The sequence below is a fragment of the Macaca fascicularis genome, chromosome 13, assembly GCF_037993035.2.
Source record: "Macaca fascicularis isolate 582-1 chromosome 13, T2T-MFA8v1.1".
In the NCBI taxonomy this organism is placed as follows: Eukaryota; Metazoa; Chordata; class Mammalia; order Primates; family Cercopithecidae; genus Macaca; species Macaca fascicularis.
Window position 1 is genome coordinate 75,481,374 of NC_088387.1, and position 20,084 is coordinate 75,501,457.

At 45.4% G+C, this 20,084-nt stretch overlaps 1 protein-coding gene across 7 annotated transcripts in view; it reads right to left on the reverse strand.

Moving 5' to 3' along the window:
- Positions 1 to 20,084, reverse strand: part of RHOQ (ras homolog family member Q) — a 41,296-nt gene that overhangs the window by 20,309 nt on the left and 903 nt on the right. For 4 of the 7 annotated variants that reach the window (XR_010580461.2, XM_005575962.5, XM_045369384.3 and 1 more), the window contains exon 2: positions 19,906 to 19,964. The exons of 1 other annotated variant lie outside the window; for it this stretch is intronic. Coding sequence is in view for 5 of the 6 variants with exons in the window: in XM_005575962.5 (XP_005576019.1) it covers positions 19,906 to 19,964 (59 nt within the window). In the remaining variant the exon portion in view is untranslated. Of the gene's footprint in view, positions 1 to 8,579; positions 8,827 to 19,905; positions 19,965 to 20,084 lie in introns of those variants that run through there. 2 more of the 7 variants (XM_074011852.1, XM_045369386.3) reach the window with 1 other exon arrangement.

Below are 20,084 nucleotides of genomic sequence, written 5' to 3' on the forward strand. Positions count from 1 at the left end.
AGGAGGATTCCTTGAGCCCAGGAGTGTGAGACCAGCCTGGGCAACATAGGGAGACCCTGTCTCTATTAAGAAAAAGAGAAAAAAAAGAGGAAAGAAATACACACAGGTCCACAAGTGTGCAAAGATATGATCTTGCCTTGCAGGTACCCACATACACACTCACCTCGATTTCTTTGAAAATTCAGAAAATTCTTGCAGAATTACCCTGCAAGAAATCCCTGGAGGCCAAGAGTTGATGTGTTGACATCAACTCTTCACAATATGCATTCATCACCACTGAGCACAGCTTATCCTCCTTGCACGGGTTTGATGTCCTCCCCTCCCCCTGCCTGTTCTGTATTACTTCCCTTTATCTTCTTCCCACCAGCTCTGGCCCTTTTATACTACAGACGGTTCCCCGTGGGGCTCTTCCCAGCCTATCACAAAACAAATAGCCTCACCACATTACTACAGCCTATGTAACTTCCCAGCCCAGAAGACTGCCTGCTCATGCTTTCACAGCAACCCAGGCTACCCACTGGGTCTTCACCGTCAGCCTAGGAGATAGGTCAGCTGCCACCACACTGATGAGGAAATAGGAACAAAGAAGCTCACCACCCGTCCAGAGTCACACGGAGACGTGGGTAGGAATGAAGCGGGAATGCAATTCTCCTAACAACGAGTGTAGGACCCTCTCCCACACACCCCCTCTTTGTTTCAACCAGGTGTCTATCATGGGTTTCAGACACAGACCTCCGGAGTCTCTGAGTCGGGCTTCCTAGCTGTCTGGCCCTGGGCAAGTTACTTACCTTTTCTGTTTCTTTTATCTATAAAATGGACTACTAATGGAGCCTTCTCTTAAATGCTGGGAAAAGAAATGAGCTAAGGTATGAAAGGCACTTAATACATGTGCTGGCTGCTAATTTATAACCATGTCCACCGAGTAGTGTTCCTTTTCCGTTCAGTTTCAGCAGATTTGGGGCAGAGTAATAAACAGGCAGAAAATGAGAACTGAATGTGAAATTAACTTCAGAACAAACACACTGAGAAATTTTGCTGGTTTAAATAAGTGTGTATGTTTACATGGCAGGCAAGGACTAAAGTTGGGTATTTTATGAAAATACTGAGAAAATAGCTAAACTGATATATCTCAAATACGTTTTTCAAAAAAAATCAATGGCTACTAAGACCTGGGAAGGGAAAAGAGTCAAACGCACATGGACTTTGATGTGGCCATGGAGTCCTCTCAGCCCATTTTGCACACAGCAGGCAGGTTTCAGTGGCTTCCTGTACAATAATGCACACATGTCTACACTAGCATCCTCTGGGTTTCAAGAAGTTCAGACAATCTAGCAGCTCAACTTGATTTCCTACTCTAAAGGACCTAGCTAGGAAAGCGTGCCATTTCTGAAGCAAAGCAAGAGCCAGTGAGACAAAATTAAAGAGAAGCAACAGTACAGATAGAGGAGGAAACTAGCAACAATAAAACTTTATAAGAAAATCACCAGATAAACTGTCACTCATTCGTTTCAAGTATCTATTCTCTTTTGTGTATTCTCATAAAAGCCTTAGAGTCAACAATGCGACAGGTGGTATCATTTCTCTCTTTCTCCAGGGCAGTGAGGGCAGCAGCTGAGCCCAGGCTCTAGGTGAAGTGGTGGGAACTATCACTGGAGCAGTTGGGCTGGCAGCGGTGGGAGTCAGGGAGTTTCAAACGTAAGAGGTGTGGACCCTACAGTCTGGTGAAATTGCAATAGGAACCTACTAGGTCCCTATTCTTATCCCCACCCTGTGTGGCCAGTAAGTGAGTCTTGTCAGAGCCTGTGCTCCATTGCTTGGGCCTGTGTTATGTGCTGCCTGGAAAATCAAATCGTGTGAGTCTCCCTTCAAAGAGTCACTGGCTTAGTTAAGCAACCAGTGAGACACTGGCAGCAAGGGGATGTCACGAGAACAGTGGAATGCAGATCTGGAGTCAGAGGGCCTGACCCGAGGTCCAGGGCGGCCTCTCACTGGCCATGTATGTAATCTCGTTCAAGTCATTTCCCTGTCTCTGACCCTATTTCCTCATCCACTAAAAAAGGGGGGTGCAGAGGGAGGAGTAGACAGTATGACCTACCTCTTTAATGTCATTGTTACGGTCAAATAGGATAAATGGGTTCAAGGAAGCCTCAAATGTAGGCACAGATGAATACAAGAGCCAAGAGCCATTGATGCTAAGTGCCACAGGGATTCAGAGTGGAGAGAATACATCTGCCCTTGACTAATAGAAAAGGCTACGTGGAAAAATAGGTATTACTGGATGTTCTCTGTTAATCTCTCCAACAAGGCACCCATCTTCAGAAGACTATGCCCTTTAGAAGTTCAAACTATTTAGCTCAGAGTTCAAGACTGGCCATGCAGTCATCAAACTCCTCTTCCCACCTTAGATTTAATGGCTTCTCCAATGAATGACTAATCTGTAGCCGGAATGAACGTAGGCTGCTCCCGCACCTCCCCGTCCACCCCAGCCTCTCCCACATGCCCCTTTCTGTGCTCTTTTCTTGGCCTGGAATACTCTGTCTTGCCTAGGCCCCCTTCCCACCCCAAAACATACACACATGCCAGCTATTCACTTAGGAAAACTGTCCAGACCCTCCCCCACCGTCCCCAGAGCTGGACGTACTCTTTCCTGCCTGGTCAATGTCTTTGATACCTGTATCAAAGGTATATATACATATGTACATATACACATATATATACACACACATATATCAAAGGTGTATATATATACACACACATATGTATATATATACACATACATATAAATGTGTGCAAACATACATACCTCTATATACATATATATCTAATATATCTATAATAATACATATTATATATTAGATATATATATAGGGTTTTTGTGTGTGTGTGTGTGTCTGTGTGTGTGTGTGGGGTCTATAGTAGGACACTCTACTCATTTGAGATAGGGCTACATTTTGAAAATTAAGTTAATGAAAATCAATCTGTAATAGTTATTAGTCATCTGTAATATGGTTTATATTCAGATGACTGAGACACTTGAAAACACCCAAATCTAATCAAGGTGACTGCAATGTAACTAAAGAAAGCTATAATCTAATAGAGTATGTTTTGGCCTATCTGAAAAATATGTTAACTGAAAAGCCATGGTCTATACAGACTCTACACAGAGTCTAGCAAAGTAGAAATTGCATAATGATAATATTAGTGTCCATCCACCTCTGTCCAACAGTAAGGTAGCAGATGCTGGAGCTAGTGGACACAACAGATCCTGGCCGCTAGAAAGTCATGCTCTCGTATGGAAAGAAAACGTGATCACGTGGCCCCTGGACCTGGATGAAACAGAAATCTCCTCCCAGAAATCCAACTCGTTTTGCTCCAAAGCCTGTATGCCAAGCAACTTCTTTATGAATTCATCAGGAGCCTGGCCCTGAACAGAATATCCACCACTGTAACTTTGTTCTTCATATTTATGTTTCTAACTATGAAAAAAGAGAAGACTTCGGTTAAATCCCAGCCAACTGAACACATGCATTATCTTGGACCTCTCTAAAATCCTTTAACATGTACAGTAATTATTTTAAAAAACATAAAGCCACAAGGACAAAACAAATAGGAAAAGAAATAACAGCAACAAAATTTAGAAGCTAAAAGGCAAAAAACAAAAACAAAAACAAGTGGAACTGACTTAACAGGCCCAGGGAGCCAAATTTGGAGCCAGCAATGAGATGCCAGTTAAGAAACACTGGACTGCACGGCAGACCTCTCTGGGGGTCTGAAGGTATGAGAACTGGAAGAGCGCCTGCTTTTGCAGCCGGACTGAATGCAGAGCCACAGGCAACAGGATGGAACAAGTTTGCTTTTTAATACCTTATCCCCTTCCCTGTCATGGTAAATGCTCCCAAACCCTGGTGAAAGGCAGATGATACTTATCCTCTGGTAAGGGCAGAACTAGGGCTCCCCGAATGGAAGACACAAAGCCCAATTGAAGCACACAAGGCCACGGTGGTACACAAAGAAAATTGAGACCCCCCCTCCAACACCCTGCTTCTTTCACTTGCCTCCCAGGATGAACCCCTCAGGCAGAAGAATAGAAGATTCTTTCCTGGTTTATATGACTAGCCCAAGGGGGAAGACCAACACCTGCTAACACTATAGGTTCCCCAATAAAAGGCCCCAACAGATCACCCTACAACAGTGGTTCTCAACTGGGGGTGGGGTGAGTGAGGACTGGTGTTGTCCCAGGAGAACATTTGGCAATATCTGGAGACATTTCTGATTGCCATCATGTGCTCAGTGCCACTCTTGTAAACACAAATAGACATTTGAGAACTACCTGAAAGAGATCAAAATTAGAGACTACACAGAGAGACAAAAACTTTGAAATACTATTATTAATATCCTCAGATAAATTAAAGATGATATACCATCAAAAAACAAACTAGCCAGGCGCAGTGGCTCATGCCTGTAATTCCAAAACGTTGAGAGGCCAAGGCAGGTGGATCACTTCAGCACAGGAGTTCAAGACCAGCTTGGACAACATGGCAAAACTTCCTCTCTACCATAAAAAAAAAAAAAAAAAGAAACAAACAAACAAAAAACTAGCCAGAAGTGGTGGCATGCACCTGTAGTCTCAGCTACTCAGGAGGCTGAGGTGGGAGGATCACTTGAACCTGGGAGGCAGAGGTTGCAATAAGCTGAGATCATACCACTGCATTCCAGTCTGGGCAACAGAGTGACAGCCTGTCAAAAAAAAAAAAAAAAAACACACACACACACACACACACACACACACACACACAAAACAACCCCAAACCACTTAGAAGATGCTAAAGGAAAAAAGAAGAACATTCAGAGAACAGGAAAAGGCACTTTAAAATTAAAAATAGAATCACATTTCAAAAACACAATAGAAGGGGTAGATGATAAACTTGAGGAAGTTTCTATTTCTCCCCAAAATAAAGAAAAAAGACAGAAAGGAAATATAAGACAATTAGAGGATCATTCCTGCAACTCCAGCATCTAAATAGTAGAAGTCCCAGGGCAACAGAGGAGACTGACAAACTGAAGAAACCAAAGAAATAATCCAAGAAAATTTGTTAGAACTGGAAGATATGAGTTCCCAGATTGTGGGTAGCCAGTCAGGCCCTACCCCAAAGCCTATGATTGTGAAATTTCAGGAGGTTAAAATGGCACATCCTAACTTTCAGAGAGGAAAAATGGGTTCCTGACAATGGATCAGGGATCAGGTTGGCATGGGACTTCTAAACAACTTAAATAGAAGCTGAAAGACATTGGAACAATGCCTTAAAAATTCCAAAGGGGGAAAAATATATAGTCTATTTTCAAAGTATCAATCAGGTATAAAGGAAAGAAAAACATTTTCAAACATACTGGTATCCCAAAAGTTGCCTACAATGACTCTTAGGAAACTAATAAAATATACATTCCACCAAAGTGAGGAAATAAACCACTAAGACCTGAGATCCTGGAAACGGCGATCTAATACAAGAGATAGAGGCAAAGAGAATCCTAATAAACATGAAGGGAAATCCCAGGATAACAGCTGTGCAGCAGGCAAGAGGCACCAGCCCAGCTAGAGCAGGTTAGAAGGCTCAGGAGGAATGGCTGCAAAAGAAGAAACTGACAGAATACTTGATATGTCTGACTGCATGGGAGGGTGAGTTTTGCATGAAACAGCTGAGACATACAGTGAAAACTAAGTAAGGGAAGCAACAAGATAATTGTTCACTTGAGAAACAGAAAGTGGTACAAGAAGAAAAATATAGTCATAGTACACTACATGGCTCAGCTGTGACTAGTCATAAAAATATAAACACTGATCAGTGGTCAAACTGAAATTACAATGTAGCTCCTGGAGAAACGTGGATAGGAAGTGGAAGATATGTGTGAAAGGGAGCTAAGGCCTCATCAGTCATCATGTGAATTCAATAGAGAATAATTGTTATCAAAATAAACAGCAGAGAGTTGAAAGTGGTTGTCTCAGGGTAGTGGGAAATGTCTTTTCCATAGGAGAAGTAAAAAGGAATATTTTATTTCTTCATAATAAGTCCTTCCAGAACTGCTGACTCTTTAAACCATCTGCATATATAAGTTTGATAAAAATAAAATGACTTTTTTAAAAAAATTGGGGAACACAATAAAGTATAAAGAAGTAAATTTCTAAAATTATTCATTATCACCACCTAGAACCAATCACTTTAACATTTTGACTATTTTGTTCTGATTTTTCCTCTGCATATTATACATGTGCATTTTCTTTAAAGTTTTAATCATACTATACATATATTTATATATGGTTTTGATTCCTGCTTTTTCACACTTAACATATCATTAGCCTTTTCACATTTCTTTAAATGTCTGTTGAAGGCAGTTTTTAATGGCTGTGATTATTCCAATATAAATCGTTCTGTGATTTAGCAACTCCCTTTTTACTACGCATCAATGTGTTTATAATTTATCACTATTATAAATAACACTGTGAAGAATATCATTTTATGTAACTCTCTGGGTACGCTGAATGTTTTCTAGGCATAAATTCACAAAATCAGATCACTGCAAATTAAAGAGTCTTTGGCAAATTAACTTCCAAACTGGTTGTTTCAGTTTTCATTCCCAAAAAATGGGGCAGAGAGTATTTACTTTCCTTTCTCCTTTTCAACTTGATAGGTTGAAAAACAAAGTTTTTATTCACATGCCTTTACAGAGTGTATTTTCATTGGCTATTTGTTTTTCTTCAGAGTGTATTTTCATTGGCTATTTGTTTTTCTTCTCTTGTGAGCTATTGGTTTATGTCTTGTCCATTTTTCCGCTGGGGATACACAGTAGATTAACTCTTTGGCAACCTCATTTATACGCTGATCTCTTATGAGTTAACATAAACCAGACCCAGGTACCTGATGATCCTTGAAAGCCCCAATAAAATCGTTTCTGAATCTAAATGGCCCCACAGAAACCTTGCCTTTCTGGGAGGCTCAGGTCAAACAGCCCGGTAGCCGGGCACCTTTGTAACACTCCTCACTCACATTTCATGATTTATATGCATGTCCCATTTTCTACTTGCATTCTGGCCAGCTCTATTCATCTTCTCTTCCAACTGGACTGTAAACTCCTACGGGGGAAGAACCCGATCTGATGGAATTTTGTGTTCCTCACCTCACTCTTATGTTTAATGGATACTCATATATTTGATAAGTAAAGCTATTAGGGTGTGGTTGGGGTGGGAGAGAATATGAACAGAGGCACAGAGAAAACAAGAACACCGGAACCTCCAGACCCAAGCATTAAAAGGAACAAAAAAGTAAATTAAAAAAAAAAATTTAAGAAAAAGAATATCACAAGGGTAGAGAAGAGATCAGCCCTTGCCTCTACCTGAGCCTAGGGGCGAAGGCAGCACCACAAGTGCACAACTAGCAGAACTTTACTTTTTACCTTGAAACCCTGAAAATAGTCCCCACGGCCTGGGAAAGAATGGCCATGGAAGAACGACTGAAAAAAAGAACAAAACGTAAAGAGAAGGATCAACGAGCCATAAAAAGGAATGGAATGTTGATACCTTCTACAACGTGGAGGAACCTTAGAAAACGTTATGCTAAGTGAAACAAGTCAGACACAAAGGGCAAACATTGCAGGATTCCATTAATATGAAATGTCCACAATAGGTAAATCCATAGAAACAGAAAGACAGATTAGTGGTTGCCAGGAGATGGGGGAGGAGGAATAGTGGGGAGTGACTGTCGGTGGGTATGGGGTTTTGTTCTGGGGTGTTGAAAGTGTTCTCTGAATTGTGTCTCAAAAAATAAAACAAAGGAAAGAGGAGGAAACTTACATATGAAGCAGTTTGATACAAGAGCAATTTCTCTGAGTAATTACTTTCTTCTTAAAACTAGCTTGCCTAGATGCTGATACTTCCATACTACCTTGTTCAGACAACAGGAGGCATTTGGGTCTCCCTTCCGGTCAAGACACAAGTGAGCAGGTCAGCATCCTCACCGTGTCCCCCTCATCCAACTTGTCACAGAGGGCCACAGGCCACTGTGGAAGCACACCTGACATAAAACCCAGTGAAGGACTCCTACAGGTCTAGACTTGCTGGAGAACAGTACATGCCCATGGCCAGTATTTCATCCAAACAGACCTGGCAGCCTGTCTGCTAATGAGCTTCGTGAGTCCAGAAATGAGTCCCGCTTTCCTTAAATGGTCAATGCATTCAAATTGCCACCTATAACCTGCTTAAAGCCACTCAGTAATGTCCGGACAGGTCAGAATCCCCTCTCAAATGAGCTGACAGGAAAGCCAATAAGGAGATGATATAAAGTCATGGGAAAGGTTCTTCCCATATAATCTTACCACCAGACCCCCCTAAATTTAACACACACCTAGTTCCTACTGGGGCCCCCAACACTTGTGCAAAGTGCTATGTGCTACATGCAGTCCTGCAGGGACGGGAAGGGGAAGAGTTTACAATCTGCATGGGGAGCAAAGATTTACACATGAATAAAACCAAATGCTAGAGTGCAGCCTGGAGACAATTCACTTAGTAGAAATTCTAAGGAGGGACTCACCTCTAGAGGGCTGGAGTCAGAGGTGAGGAGGTCACAGGGTGCCTCAGCCTCAGTTGGACTTCTCACTTTCCGCAGTGGATGAATAACCAAAGCTCTCGCCTGTTGGACGAAGTCCCTGTCCGAAGGAAGCAGAGCCCCCATCTCCCTGCTCTGTCCCTCCTTGTGTCCAGTCCCTTCCCCATTCCTCCAGGGCTGAGAAGGCTGCTAGAAACACCTCCGGGTAATCAGCTCACTGGGGAAGACAACCCTGTGAAAAGTAAGCTGGATCAAATGGAATTTTAATTGAACTGGACGCTCAAAATGAAATGCTCTCTCAGTGGCAGCTCCTAGAGGGGGCACACTTTGAGCCAACTCATTTATAATCCCAATCATTATGTCATTTGAAAGAGGATGGGTTTTCTAGATTGGAACAAATTTGAAAAAAAAGAAAGAAAGAAAGAAAAAAAAATGTGAAAGAGGGGGGCAGGAGAATAACCGGAGGGGAGGACACTTGCACAGAAAGCAGAGGTCAGCCAGGAAAGAAGTAATTACTGGCAAGATGGGTGTTTGAGTAACACAGCCCTTCCTCTCCCTCCAGCCACTCCTTGTGACCCGCCTGGGGGGTGTTAACACAAAAAGGACGTCATTGCCCATCTGATGCTTTGGAACTAATTTAGCACAGACCAAGATGCCATCCTTCTAAGGGACAGGGTCTGTCACCACCCAGAGGAGTGCTAACCTCAGCCACAATGAACAGAGCCCTGTCCAGGCGTCCTGTCTATCGAGTCCCTTAATATGCGGGAGAGAAATAGCTTGGTGTTTAGACCTCATCAAGAAATACCTGCAGAGCCTACTGGGCACACACCCCTAGGCCACACAGCACACTAATGGAGCCAAGGTACCCCACAAAATTCTGCTTCCATTTTTTTTTCTCCTGATAGCACTGTGGCCCTTCTCCACAAGGTGAACTGGGTAGGCAGCACCCATGGCTGAATCATTCAATTCATTCCAGTAACTATGGAGAATCTCAACCATGTGTAAAGAACTAGAAATGAGGGTGTATCGGGGTGTGTTTTGTGGGGGTGGGGGTTTAAAAATTTATAAATTAAAAAAAAAAAAACACAATGAGGGCCTGTCATTTGCAATAACATGGATACAACTGGAGATCATTTTGTTAAGTAAAACAAGCCAGCAACAGAAAGACAAACATCGCGTGTTCTCACTTATTTGTAGGATCTTAAAAATCAAAACAATTGAACTCATGGACATAGGGAGTAGAAGGATGGGTACAGAGGCTGGGATGTGGAGCTTGGGGATGGTTAATGGGTACAAAAAAATAGGTAGGGCCAGGCGTGGTGGCTCACGCCTGTAATCCCAGCACTTTGGGAGGCTGAGGTGGGCAGATCACAAGGTCAGAAGTTCGGCAACAGACTGACCAATATGGTGAAACCCTGTCTCTACCAAAAATACCAAAATTAGCTGGGCATGGTGGCAGGCACCTGTAGTCCCAGCTATTTGGAAGGCTGAGGCAGGAGAATTGCTTGAACCCAGGAGGTGCAGGTTGCAGTGAGCCAAGACCATGCCACTGTACTCCAGCCTGGGTGACAGAGCAAGACTCCATCTCAAAAAAAAAAAAAAAAGTTAGAAAAAACCATGACACTATTTGATGGCATAACAGGGTGACTATAGTCAATAATAACGCAATTGTACATTTAAAAAATAACTCAAAGAATGTAATTGGATTGTTTGTAGCACAAAGGATAACTGCTTGAGGGGATGGATCCCCCATTCTGCATGAGGTGCTGATTTCACATTGCATGCCGGTATCAAAACATCTCACGTGGCCCACAAATGTGTACACCTACTATACACCCACAACATTTTTTTAAAAATTGAAAAAATAAAAAAAAGAATAAAATAACTCACGTTCCCTGCACTCCAGGGACAGTGTGTATGTAAGACAGGGGTGGATGTGGTACGGAGGGCAGGGGGCAGGGGGTGGAGGTGGGTTGCAAAGAGCAGGTACAGAAGTGTACAGTCATTAATTCAGTGGCTCTGACATTTCAGCCTGCATAAGAATCACCTGAAGGGCTTTTACAAAAGAGATTTCTTAGAGTTTTTCAGTCAGAGGGTTTGGGGTAAAGCCTAAGAATTTGGATGTCTAACAAGTTCCCAGGAAATCCATGTTCGTTTGAGGATCACACTTTGAGAACCAGTGCCACCATTAAAGGCCTTGCTGAGCATCTAGCACATGTAAGAATCCAAACTGATCACGTTCTCCAGCTAAAAAACAACTTTCGTGGAAACAACCTTACTCAACTTAACTCTTACTAGCATTGCACCTCCTTGGAAGGATAAGCCTTGCTCCTCTGTGCCCCCAGTAAATAGGCCCCACTGCCCTCCCATCACTCATGGTTGACCTACCCTTCAAAGCACTGTGCCTCTGGGGGCTGGGCCTGTGCCTGACAGATCTTCCAACACCTGCCCCTGGCCCAGATCTGGTGCTTAGTAAATGTATGTTGACTGACTGGATGAATGTTCTCTTTTAGGCTTGCCAGCCACCACAGGAAACAGCCGGGCAGGATTTGGGAGCCCATGCAGAGGTGGTGGCAATGGGGATGGCCCAAGAGGGCAAACAATATGAGCAGCAGGTGGCAGAGGAAGTTTTGTGCCATATTCAGAGACTATTCAGATAAAAGAGGGACAAACAGATTTGAAGAGGTAGGCTTCCCCTGAATAAGGAAATCCTTGAAGGGAGAAAAGAAAGGCCTGAGGTAGCCCCCACGGGACAGAAACGACACCTGTCATTTGCAGGCTAAAGCTGGCCTCCTGACAGTCCCCCAGACAGCATTCCCCTGTTCCTCTCTTCTGGGAAGGGGCCACAGCTTTAGGCAAATGGCATGAGCTTCTTCCACACATGCATCAGCAGTGGGGCCATTGACGCCACCTCAGGCCTGCTCCTTTTTGAGGAAGCATGGTGGTTTAGGGACAAACTGACAAAACACCCGTAACGTCACATGGGGCAGAAGTTTTTGTAGGAGCCGTTTTAGCAGCAATCCTTACGTGTTCCATCTATACACAATGTTCCACCAACTCTTCTATCTAGAAAAGCGATATGCTTGGAATGTACCTTTTACATGAAACGCTGAACAACAGAGTGCGTGTGATAAAAAAAAAAAAAAAGAGGCCTTTAACGTGGGCCAGATGATTAGGGAGAGTAACTTAACATCAAGAACCCAGGGCTTAAAGTCCGACAGCCTGCTTGGTGATCTTGGCTTTGCCTTTTACCAACTGTGTGGCCTGGAGCGAGTCATTTAACCTCCCCAAACCTGCAAAATGAGACAGCCACCACTGGCTTCCTTTACTCGCAGAGCAGGTGAGGGAACTCAAGGTGGTACCAGGTGCAACATGCTTTATGTGCTGTAAAAATGTCATTTGATGATGAGTCTGCCACTTTTAAGCCATTCAGTCTTCCCTGAGCCTCGATAGAGCAGGAAAATCTAGGGATCTGGAGAGGCGGCTGCTTCAGTGCTCCCACCATTCATTCAAAAAGGAACAGTGACAGCAATAAAGACCCCTTCCCGCACTTTCTTTTCTATTAAAATCAACAAGCAACACAGCACCAGATTAATATCTCTTTAATTACCAAGTTGTCAGTCACCAGGTGAAAAACCATAATTTAGTTATCAACCCTGCTCACATGTTGACACTGAGAGCAGGGATCTGGGGTCCATAAAAAGACGCGTTAGGGTCACCCCCTCTGCTGTTCCTCCCTGCACTGCTCTTCCCACTCAGAATATGAGCTCTCCACACCCCTCTGCCTGCTGGAACTCATTTAGGTCAATGCTTCCCAAATCTTCACTTCATGGCACACAGAGAAAATGAGATGATGTGTTCAGCACACATCGGGTGGGGTAGGAGAGCCACTGCTGCGTGCCTGAGGTGAGACTGCTCAAGGTAGGACAACCTGAGCCCTGGCTTGTCCCAGGCCCTACCCAGCTGCCCTGAGGGCTGAGGAAATCCCTTATCTGGGAGCTGGGAAGCTCCGACATATCTAACAATCCCACAAGGAGGTACTATTATAATCTCCATTTTACAGACAAGGAAACAGGTTTCCGAAGGTTAAGCCCCTTGCTGGGAAGCGGCAGAGCTGAAGTTGGGTCCTGGCAGTCCGATGTAGGGGTCCACACGGGCAACCAGTACTCTACTGGCCTCCATCTCTTCCTGTAAGCCTAGATCTTCCACAAAGCTCCTCCCTGTCACCTCTTCCTGTGTGGGAGCCTGCAGCACTCAATTTCACACGATGAACGTGCCCAGCTGTGTAGTGGACCTTTCTTTGGCCCGATCCCCCACCTTCTCCCATGGAAGGTGGGAGCACACACCAGGCACTGAATCAACACCAACCAAACTGAGCCAGTGTGGAGCCCCCAAAGCTAGCTGGGCCCGCACTCTCAGCACCAAGCCCTGTGGGGTAACTACATACATCGTTTCTAATCCTTACAGTTATGCTGCAGGGTAGAAATTATCTCCTCACTTCACACAGAAGGAAAAGAGGCTCACAGAAGCGAGCCGGCTGGCCAACGGTCTCACAGCTACAAAGAGGTAGAGCTAGGATTCGAAGTTCATCTGGAGGCTCCAAAACCCACACTTTTCCCACTGCCCCTGTCTCCTCCTCAGGGGATCTGGGAGCAAGAGGTCTCAGGAAATATGCAAAGGCTGGAGTCTGAGAAAGTGCTGGGGGACAGACAGCCCTACTGGTGATCACTAAGGCCCCGGGGCCTGTGGAAAGACAAAACTGGTGGCCTGTCCCATACCTACGTGCCTGTTTCTCCTTTGAACCTTGGAGACTTCCACTGTATTAGCAAAGCTTTCCTAGGAAAGGGGTTGTGCTGATGCTATTATTTAGCAGGTACGACTTTAGTCCTTGGTTAACCTTTTAGCAGAAACAAGCTGACAGTCAAATGAGAATCAATTCTTCTTCTTCTTCTTCTTTTTTTTTTTTTTTTTTTTTTTTTTTTTAATAAACACAGTCTCGCTCTGTTGCCTAGGCTGGAGTGCAATGGAGCTTTGTATCGTAGCTCACTGCAGCTTTGAATTCCCGCACTCAAGTGATCCTCCCACCTCAGCCTCCTAAGTAGCTGGGACTACAGAGGCAAGCACCACCACATCTGGTTAATTAAAAAAAAAAAAAAAGATTTAGTAGAGGTGGGGGTCTTGCTATGTTGTCCAGGCTGGTCTTGAACTCTTGACCTCAAATGATCCTCCCGCCTTGGCCTCCCAAAGTACTGAGATTACAGACAAGAACATGCCACCCTGCCTGGCCAAGAATCGTCTTATTTCAAGACGTATTTGTTGCATGCCTACAAAGTACCAGGCACCGGGCTGAGCACTGCAACATGGTAGAGAAAGACACTGTCCTTGAAGAGACCAAGAACGCATCCAGGAGGTCCTGGCAGGCAGCGGGCCGGAGAGGGTTCTACCCAGGGAGCCGGGGGACCCCTGAGAGCTCAGATGGCCCGGCCTCCATACATGCAAAGCAGCTGTGGTCAGAAACTAAAAGAGGAATGGCAAATTGCTGAGGGCAAGGAAAGCCGCTCTCTGACCCAAGTGTGCCAAATTAGGGCAAAGCCAAGTCTGTCAGAGAGAAAGGAAATTCAGCTGAGAGTCAGGAATTTTAATTTTTAAGAGCCACACGTGGGCTTCCGTCTTGTTTCTTTGTAACTGCATCCGTCTCCTCCTGAAGCATTGCTGTTGTGTCTGAGGCCTCTGGAGCACCCACAGCTGCCAATACATGTGCCCTTTCTGGAAACCGACACCCCCATGGAGAGCTGCTTTGTTGGCTTTGTTTTCATACCATTAGATCTCATCTCTTGAAACCCCAAATTCCACAACAAAATCGCAAAAGCCCAATTCTCCATGAGGTCTCTGACCCTGAGGGGCTTAAAGCAATGCTTCCCACCTTTTTCACATCACAGCACCCACAGCAACTGACAATACATGCTCAACCCCCTTAGGCTGTCACTCCCCCGGCCCCTCAAAGATGAGAGCTTGGCATCTCAGCACACCTGTAACACTCATGTCTGAGATACCTGTGGGGAAGCTTTCATTCAAAGCGTGGGAAAGTCACCAAACCTCAGGAGAATCATGATGGAGCCAAACAGATCAAAGGTCCAGGATGGGGATAGGGCACAGATTATGTGCCCGATTATGAGGCATAATCGGAGACCAACCAGAGCTGGTGGGGACTGCCCCCACCCTAAGGTCATTGCCTGCCAGCCCACAGTCTAAGCTGGCATAACCCAAACCCACATCAGAGTCCCAAGGAGGGGAACACAGGGCATTCAGAAACGGCAAAGGCTTTGGAGTCAACAAAGGCTATCCACCTTCCCAACGCAGAGGAGGAAGCCAGCACTCCCATGTGATACGGTGCGGGCTGGAGATATAAATAGCTTCTAAAAAGGTTAGCAAAATGCACAGATGACAAATCTACAGTAGGTTACTAAGGGAAACCAGGATGCTCAGTGCCAGCATCTCACCTGTTGCAGCTGATGCCTGGAAGGAACCCTGGGGTTCCACCCAGGCTCTGCTCACCGGGCTGAGCAAGGATGGAACACGGGGCTACAAGGACCCAGAGTCTGGTGTTGTGAGTGGCATTTCCTAAACCCTACTCATGTTCCCCGCAGGCCTTCTCCAAAGTAGGAAAACCTTTTTCCTAATCACATCTCTGTCTGCTTCCCATAAGCCCACTTGTTCCCAGTTTCCTCACCTGGCAGAAGTCTACCTTGAAGGGTGTTGTGAGGATGCCCTGCCTGGAGGTAGGAGGAGCCTGGTGAGTGGTGATCCCATGGCCGTTTCTCCTTCCCCTTTCTCATCATGCCAGGCCCTTCTGCTGAAATGCAGAAGGTGGGGCATGCCAAGCCTGCCTCCGGTGGAGATTCCCTTCTGTAGGGGAAGTGCCTTGTGGGCACCCAGAGGGCATGCAGGGCAGTCACAGCTGCTGGGTTATGTCAAGTGAAAACAAATCTCACTTGTCATTGAAAAAGCAACACCAGGGGACACAGAGTAAAAGATATTTATAGCTGTCATGGACACATCCCTGAACTTGTGTGTTGAAGTTAACAGACATAGAAACAATACATCCCAAAGCACACAAATGGACTTCCACACACTGAGACAGCGGCTAAATCTGGAACTCTAGGGATCCCAAGCTCACCCTCAACACACATCCTCCTGGGTGTGGATATTCTCGGACCTGAATAAACTGGGCTTCAGTCCTTCCCTCTCCAGAGTATCAAGTTCTGACTTCCTGCCAAGGATTAAGAGATCAGCCTGGAGCCCACAGCTAGAGAGCAGCTTGCCAGGCAGCTCCCCACTGGCCTGTCTGGACAGAGAGCGAGAGCTCCTTCCACTTCCCATCACTCCAAACAGTGCAGTGGCGGGAGGGAAAATCCCATCTCTCCAGTCCCTCCCTGAGCAGACACTGGGGTTGCTGCAGAGCCTACACTGAAGTCCTGAAGGCTGGGCAAGAAAGGAGAAGCTCCACAGAGGTCCAGGCAGGAAGCCAACCCCTCACCCCCAACACACATGCAAGGCCCCCAGTGAGAGGAAGACGCCTCGGTCAACTTCCACTCCAAAATGCTTGGCAGTCAAAATGTCACAGCTGCTCCTAGACCACCCATGGGCTTGGCCAACAGAAGGGAAACCTTCCCTTTGGCAGTGATGCTTTGAGTGTGCTGGGATGTCCCCAGGCAGAGCACATGATGGGGACTGAAGTCCAATACACTCTCTCTCCCATTCTGTCTCTCTGTCTGCTAATAGCAGCAGAGGTCAAGTGGAAAGCAGCCTGCTCTAGAAGGCCAAAGGTCATCTACAACAATCACCCTTTGACTGGTAGATTCCCTAATATGTCAATCGGGCAAATGATGCTCGATTTGAACTTGACTGGGGTTAAGGCAGGGACCATGAGTGAGCAAGTGGACTAGAGGTTCCAAACTGAGGGAGGCACTGTTGCTGTTATTCAAATACAATGAGTGCCCACATGCATGAGTGAACATTTTAGAGAGAAGGTAACTGACCTGTAGTGCCATGAGCTGCCTCATTCCATCTTAACTCTCTGAAAGTAGAACCAGCTGAAGGCTACATACCCTAATTTTTTGTCAAATTCTGCACAGAACTCTAAGCTATTTCTCTTCCATCAACGGGGATACGGGCTCCGCTTAAGACAGAAAACCATCTGATACAACAGGGCGTCTATGGCAGGGAGCACTGGGCTTGGAACCATGGATCCCATAATGGGGACTATAGGAGTGATAACGTGCAAAGCTGTTCCACACCTCTGTTGAAAAGGTTCTAGGATCTGGCATTCTAGTGGAATTTCTATCAACTCCAGGCACAATACACTGTTCTCTACCACTCTGTGAACATTTACCCCACAAAACTGCCATAGTAGAATACAATAATTTCCTGTACTATTTGTCAGTCACCCACTATGCACAAAGTATCAGTTGCTTGTAAATATGTTAAAGAGTTAAAGCCAGCCTATAACCTTGCAAAGCAGATTCTAATTATCCACGTTTTTACTAGATCACAAAAGTAAATAATTTAGCTAGAATCACATGACTAGCTAAGGTGGAGATCTGAGCCCAAGCCTATTTTGTTCCAAAGCCCAAGGACCATTTTCTGCTGCCCACTAGGCTTAAGGATTTGTGTGTGTGTGTGTGTGTGTGTGTGTGTGTGTGTGTATGTATATGGATACATATATATACAAATCCTTGATGTTATTTTTTATTTACATGTTTATTTATTATTATTATTGTAAGATGAATCTGATATGCATCCCTAGAAGCCTGAGGTCTTAATGACCAAGTACAACGTAGAAACCTCCTACCTAACACATGAACAGAGACCTGAGACAGACATTTCTCCCTATGCTGACATCAGCCGTGGTAGATCCCCATTTTAAATTCATTCCTTTGAACTCCTCAGGTGTAAAAGTACCTGGACATAGTACCAGGTACACAGCAGGCACTTACCATGTGGTCTCATCATTGCTAAGTTGCTTCTTAGTAATAAACCCTCAAATGCTGGGAGATGAAATATTACTAGCTTTGACGCAAAAACAAAAGTCTAGACACTGGGAGAAACACCAATGGGGCCTAACATACATCTTGGCCAACAGAGTAGGTGTCCCACCACTGGGTAAAAACAGTAGTATTTGAGCCTTACTAATATGTTCATCCTGTTTGGTCTGTATCTTATGATCCTCCACCGGAAAGAGTAATTATGGCAATATATGGAAAGCCCTGGTTTTGTAAGTGGGGTCAACTTCAAGTGACTCTGGATCTAAGTTTTCTCCTCTGTAGAGGTGCCATCCATCACCCACTCAGAGAATGGCTGTGAAAATTATAGGTACCACATCTATGGATGCGCAAACAACCCAATTAACCCTGTGGCATCTCAGCATTCCCATGGTGTCCTGTGTGTATAACTACTTCAAATTGGAGCAGATTCAGACCCCTTCCCAATCCTAGCAACACCCCTCAGTAGCTGTGTGACCTCAGGCAAGCAACCTAGCTTCTCTGAGCCTGTCTCCTCACCGCAAAAATGGAATACCACGTATCTCATGGGGTTGTTGTATAGACTAAATAAAGTAATATTTGCATGTGGCTGCCCCGGCCTGTTATGTAGGAAAAAACTCAGGAAATACTAGTAGGGTTTAAATGTGCTTAGAACAGCTCCGACTACACACATCCTGTTGAACAGGGAGTGCGGTCAAAAATTATCATGGTCACAAGTAAAGGAGATAAGAGAAAGGAAAGTAGTGAGTTCAAATTAGAGGCGATTTTTAAAAAACCTTCCTCTTTTCAACCAATAAGGTCAACCTCTTGTTTATCAATAACACGACTTAAAAGTCAGTCTTAGTTGATTGAGCAAGCTCTGCCCCTTGCCCTCCACATCCTTCAATGAAGGTAGAAGGAATAATGACTACAGGGCAGGCAACCAAAGGGGGCCTGGGAGAGCTGAGAACTGGCTGTACTGACCTGGGCCATTTTGGTGAAAGGAAGGGGGTGGCCTCAGGCACCTTGAACTGCCAGCAGTTCTCTATCTTCAGACCTTCCTCTAACAGTTTAGAAATGAGAGGTCGCATCAAGGCACTCCCCTCAACAAGGCATGTTTCAGAATCTAACCCAAACTCTAATTACAGTTCTGAAATCCCAATCTAGACAAGCTTCAGAGAACAGCACTATTGAGCACACAGTGTGTGCCAGGTTCAATGCTAAACATTTGCCATACAATAGCTGCACAAGGGGATCATCTTATTTTTTTAACCCCATTTTGCTGATAAGGAAATTCTACTACTGGACTTCCCCCAAAGACATTCTCTAAGACTTTCAGCTGCTCCTATGTTCTCAAGGACGTAAGTCTGTATGACACATGGAAACTTCTGCCAGAGTCTTCAACTCTAATGATAGTGCTGGATTCTACAAAATTCATCACACACAATCAGCTTAGCCCCAGAGCAAACGTGGGTTTGAGAAGAGGCTGAAGCTGGGACAGGGAGACAGAGAGAAGACCTTAGTCCTTTAGAAGCACAGCCTGGCCACCTCTGATTTGCAAACACTGGCCAGAGGCTGCAGGGCAAAGTGTGCATCTTCTTTCTGCACAATTAATCTCTCCCAAAGAAAACCCAGACAAAGTCACCTGGCCCTTCTGAAGTAGGGCCGGGGGGAACCCCTCCTCCTCCAAGACTCACACTGAACTCCTATCCCTTCGTCCCCGCCCCAGGGAGTGGCTAGATGGCTGTTGTTTCTTTTCTTTTTTCCCTGTGGTCCTTCGGTAACACCACAAATTACGTTTTCAGGGACTGGAGTCCCAGAGTGCAATGATGTTGTAATAAACATAACCAGGACCAAATGCCTTCCCATCATATTAGATGATGCCATTTCCCACCAATCAGGCTCCTTGGGCAGGCAGACCACTCACCAATGAGGGACCAGACAGAGGCTGTGGGGGGGAGACCTGGTCATCTGCAACTAAAAATAAGGGCGCTTCATGATTGGCTGCTGCCACTTTGCAACAGGAGTTGGGACCCACACACCAGGCGCCACACAGAACGACCCACACAGGCAAAAACTTTCACAGCCCAGGGGCTCACATGGGTGGGCTGATCTGGGTCTGTTTGTTTTACTAATTTGCTGACTTGATATAAGAAATAAAGACCTAATCCAGGGGGAGCCCCTCGCAGACACACCCTCCCACCTAGACACCTCGGTTTCCAAAGGCCCTTCGCAGCCACAAAGAACTGGGGGACAGGATGGGGGCGTCGGCCAGAGGCCAAGACACTCACCTGTCCGGCCGTGTCATAGAGTCCTAGGAGGTACTGCTTGCCCCCCACGGTGACGCTGACTGCAAGGACAGAAGTGGGGGCGGGGAGAGAAGCTCACAATGACCTGGGCTCTGGGGCAATTTCGCTCCCCACCCGGACCCTCCTCTCCCAACCCAGCTAGAGGCGTGGGGGCGCTCCCC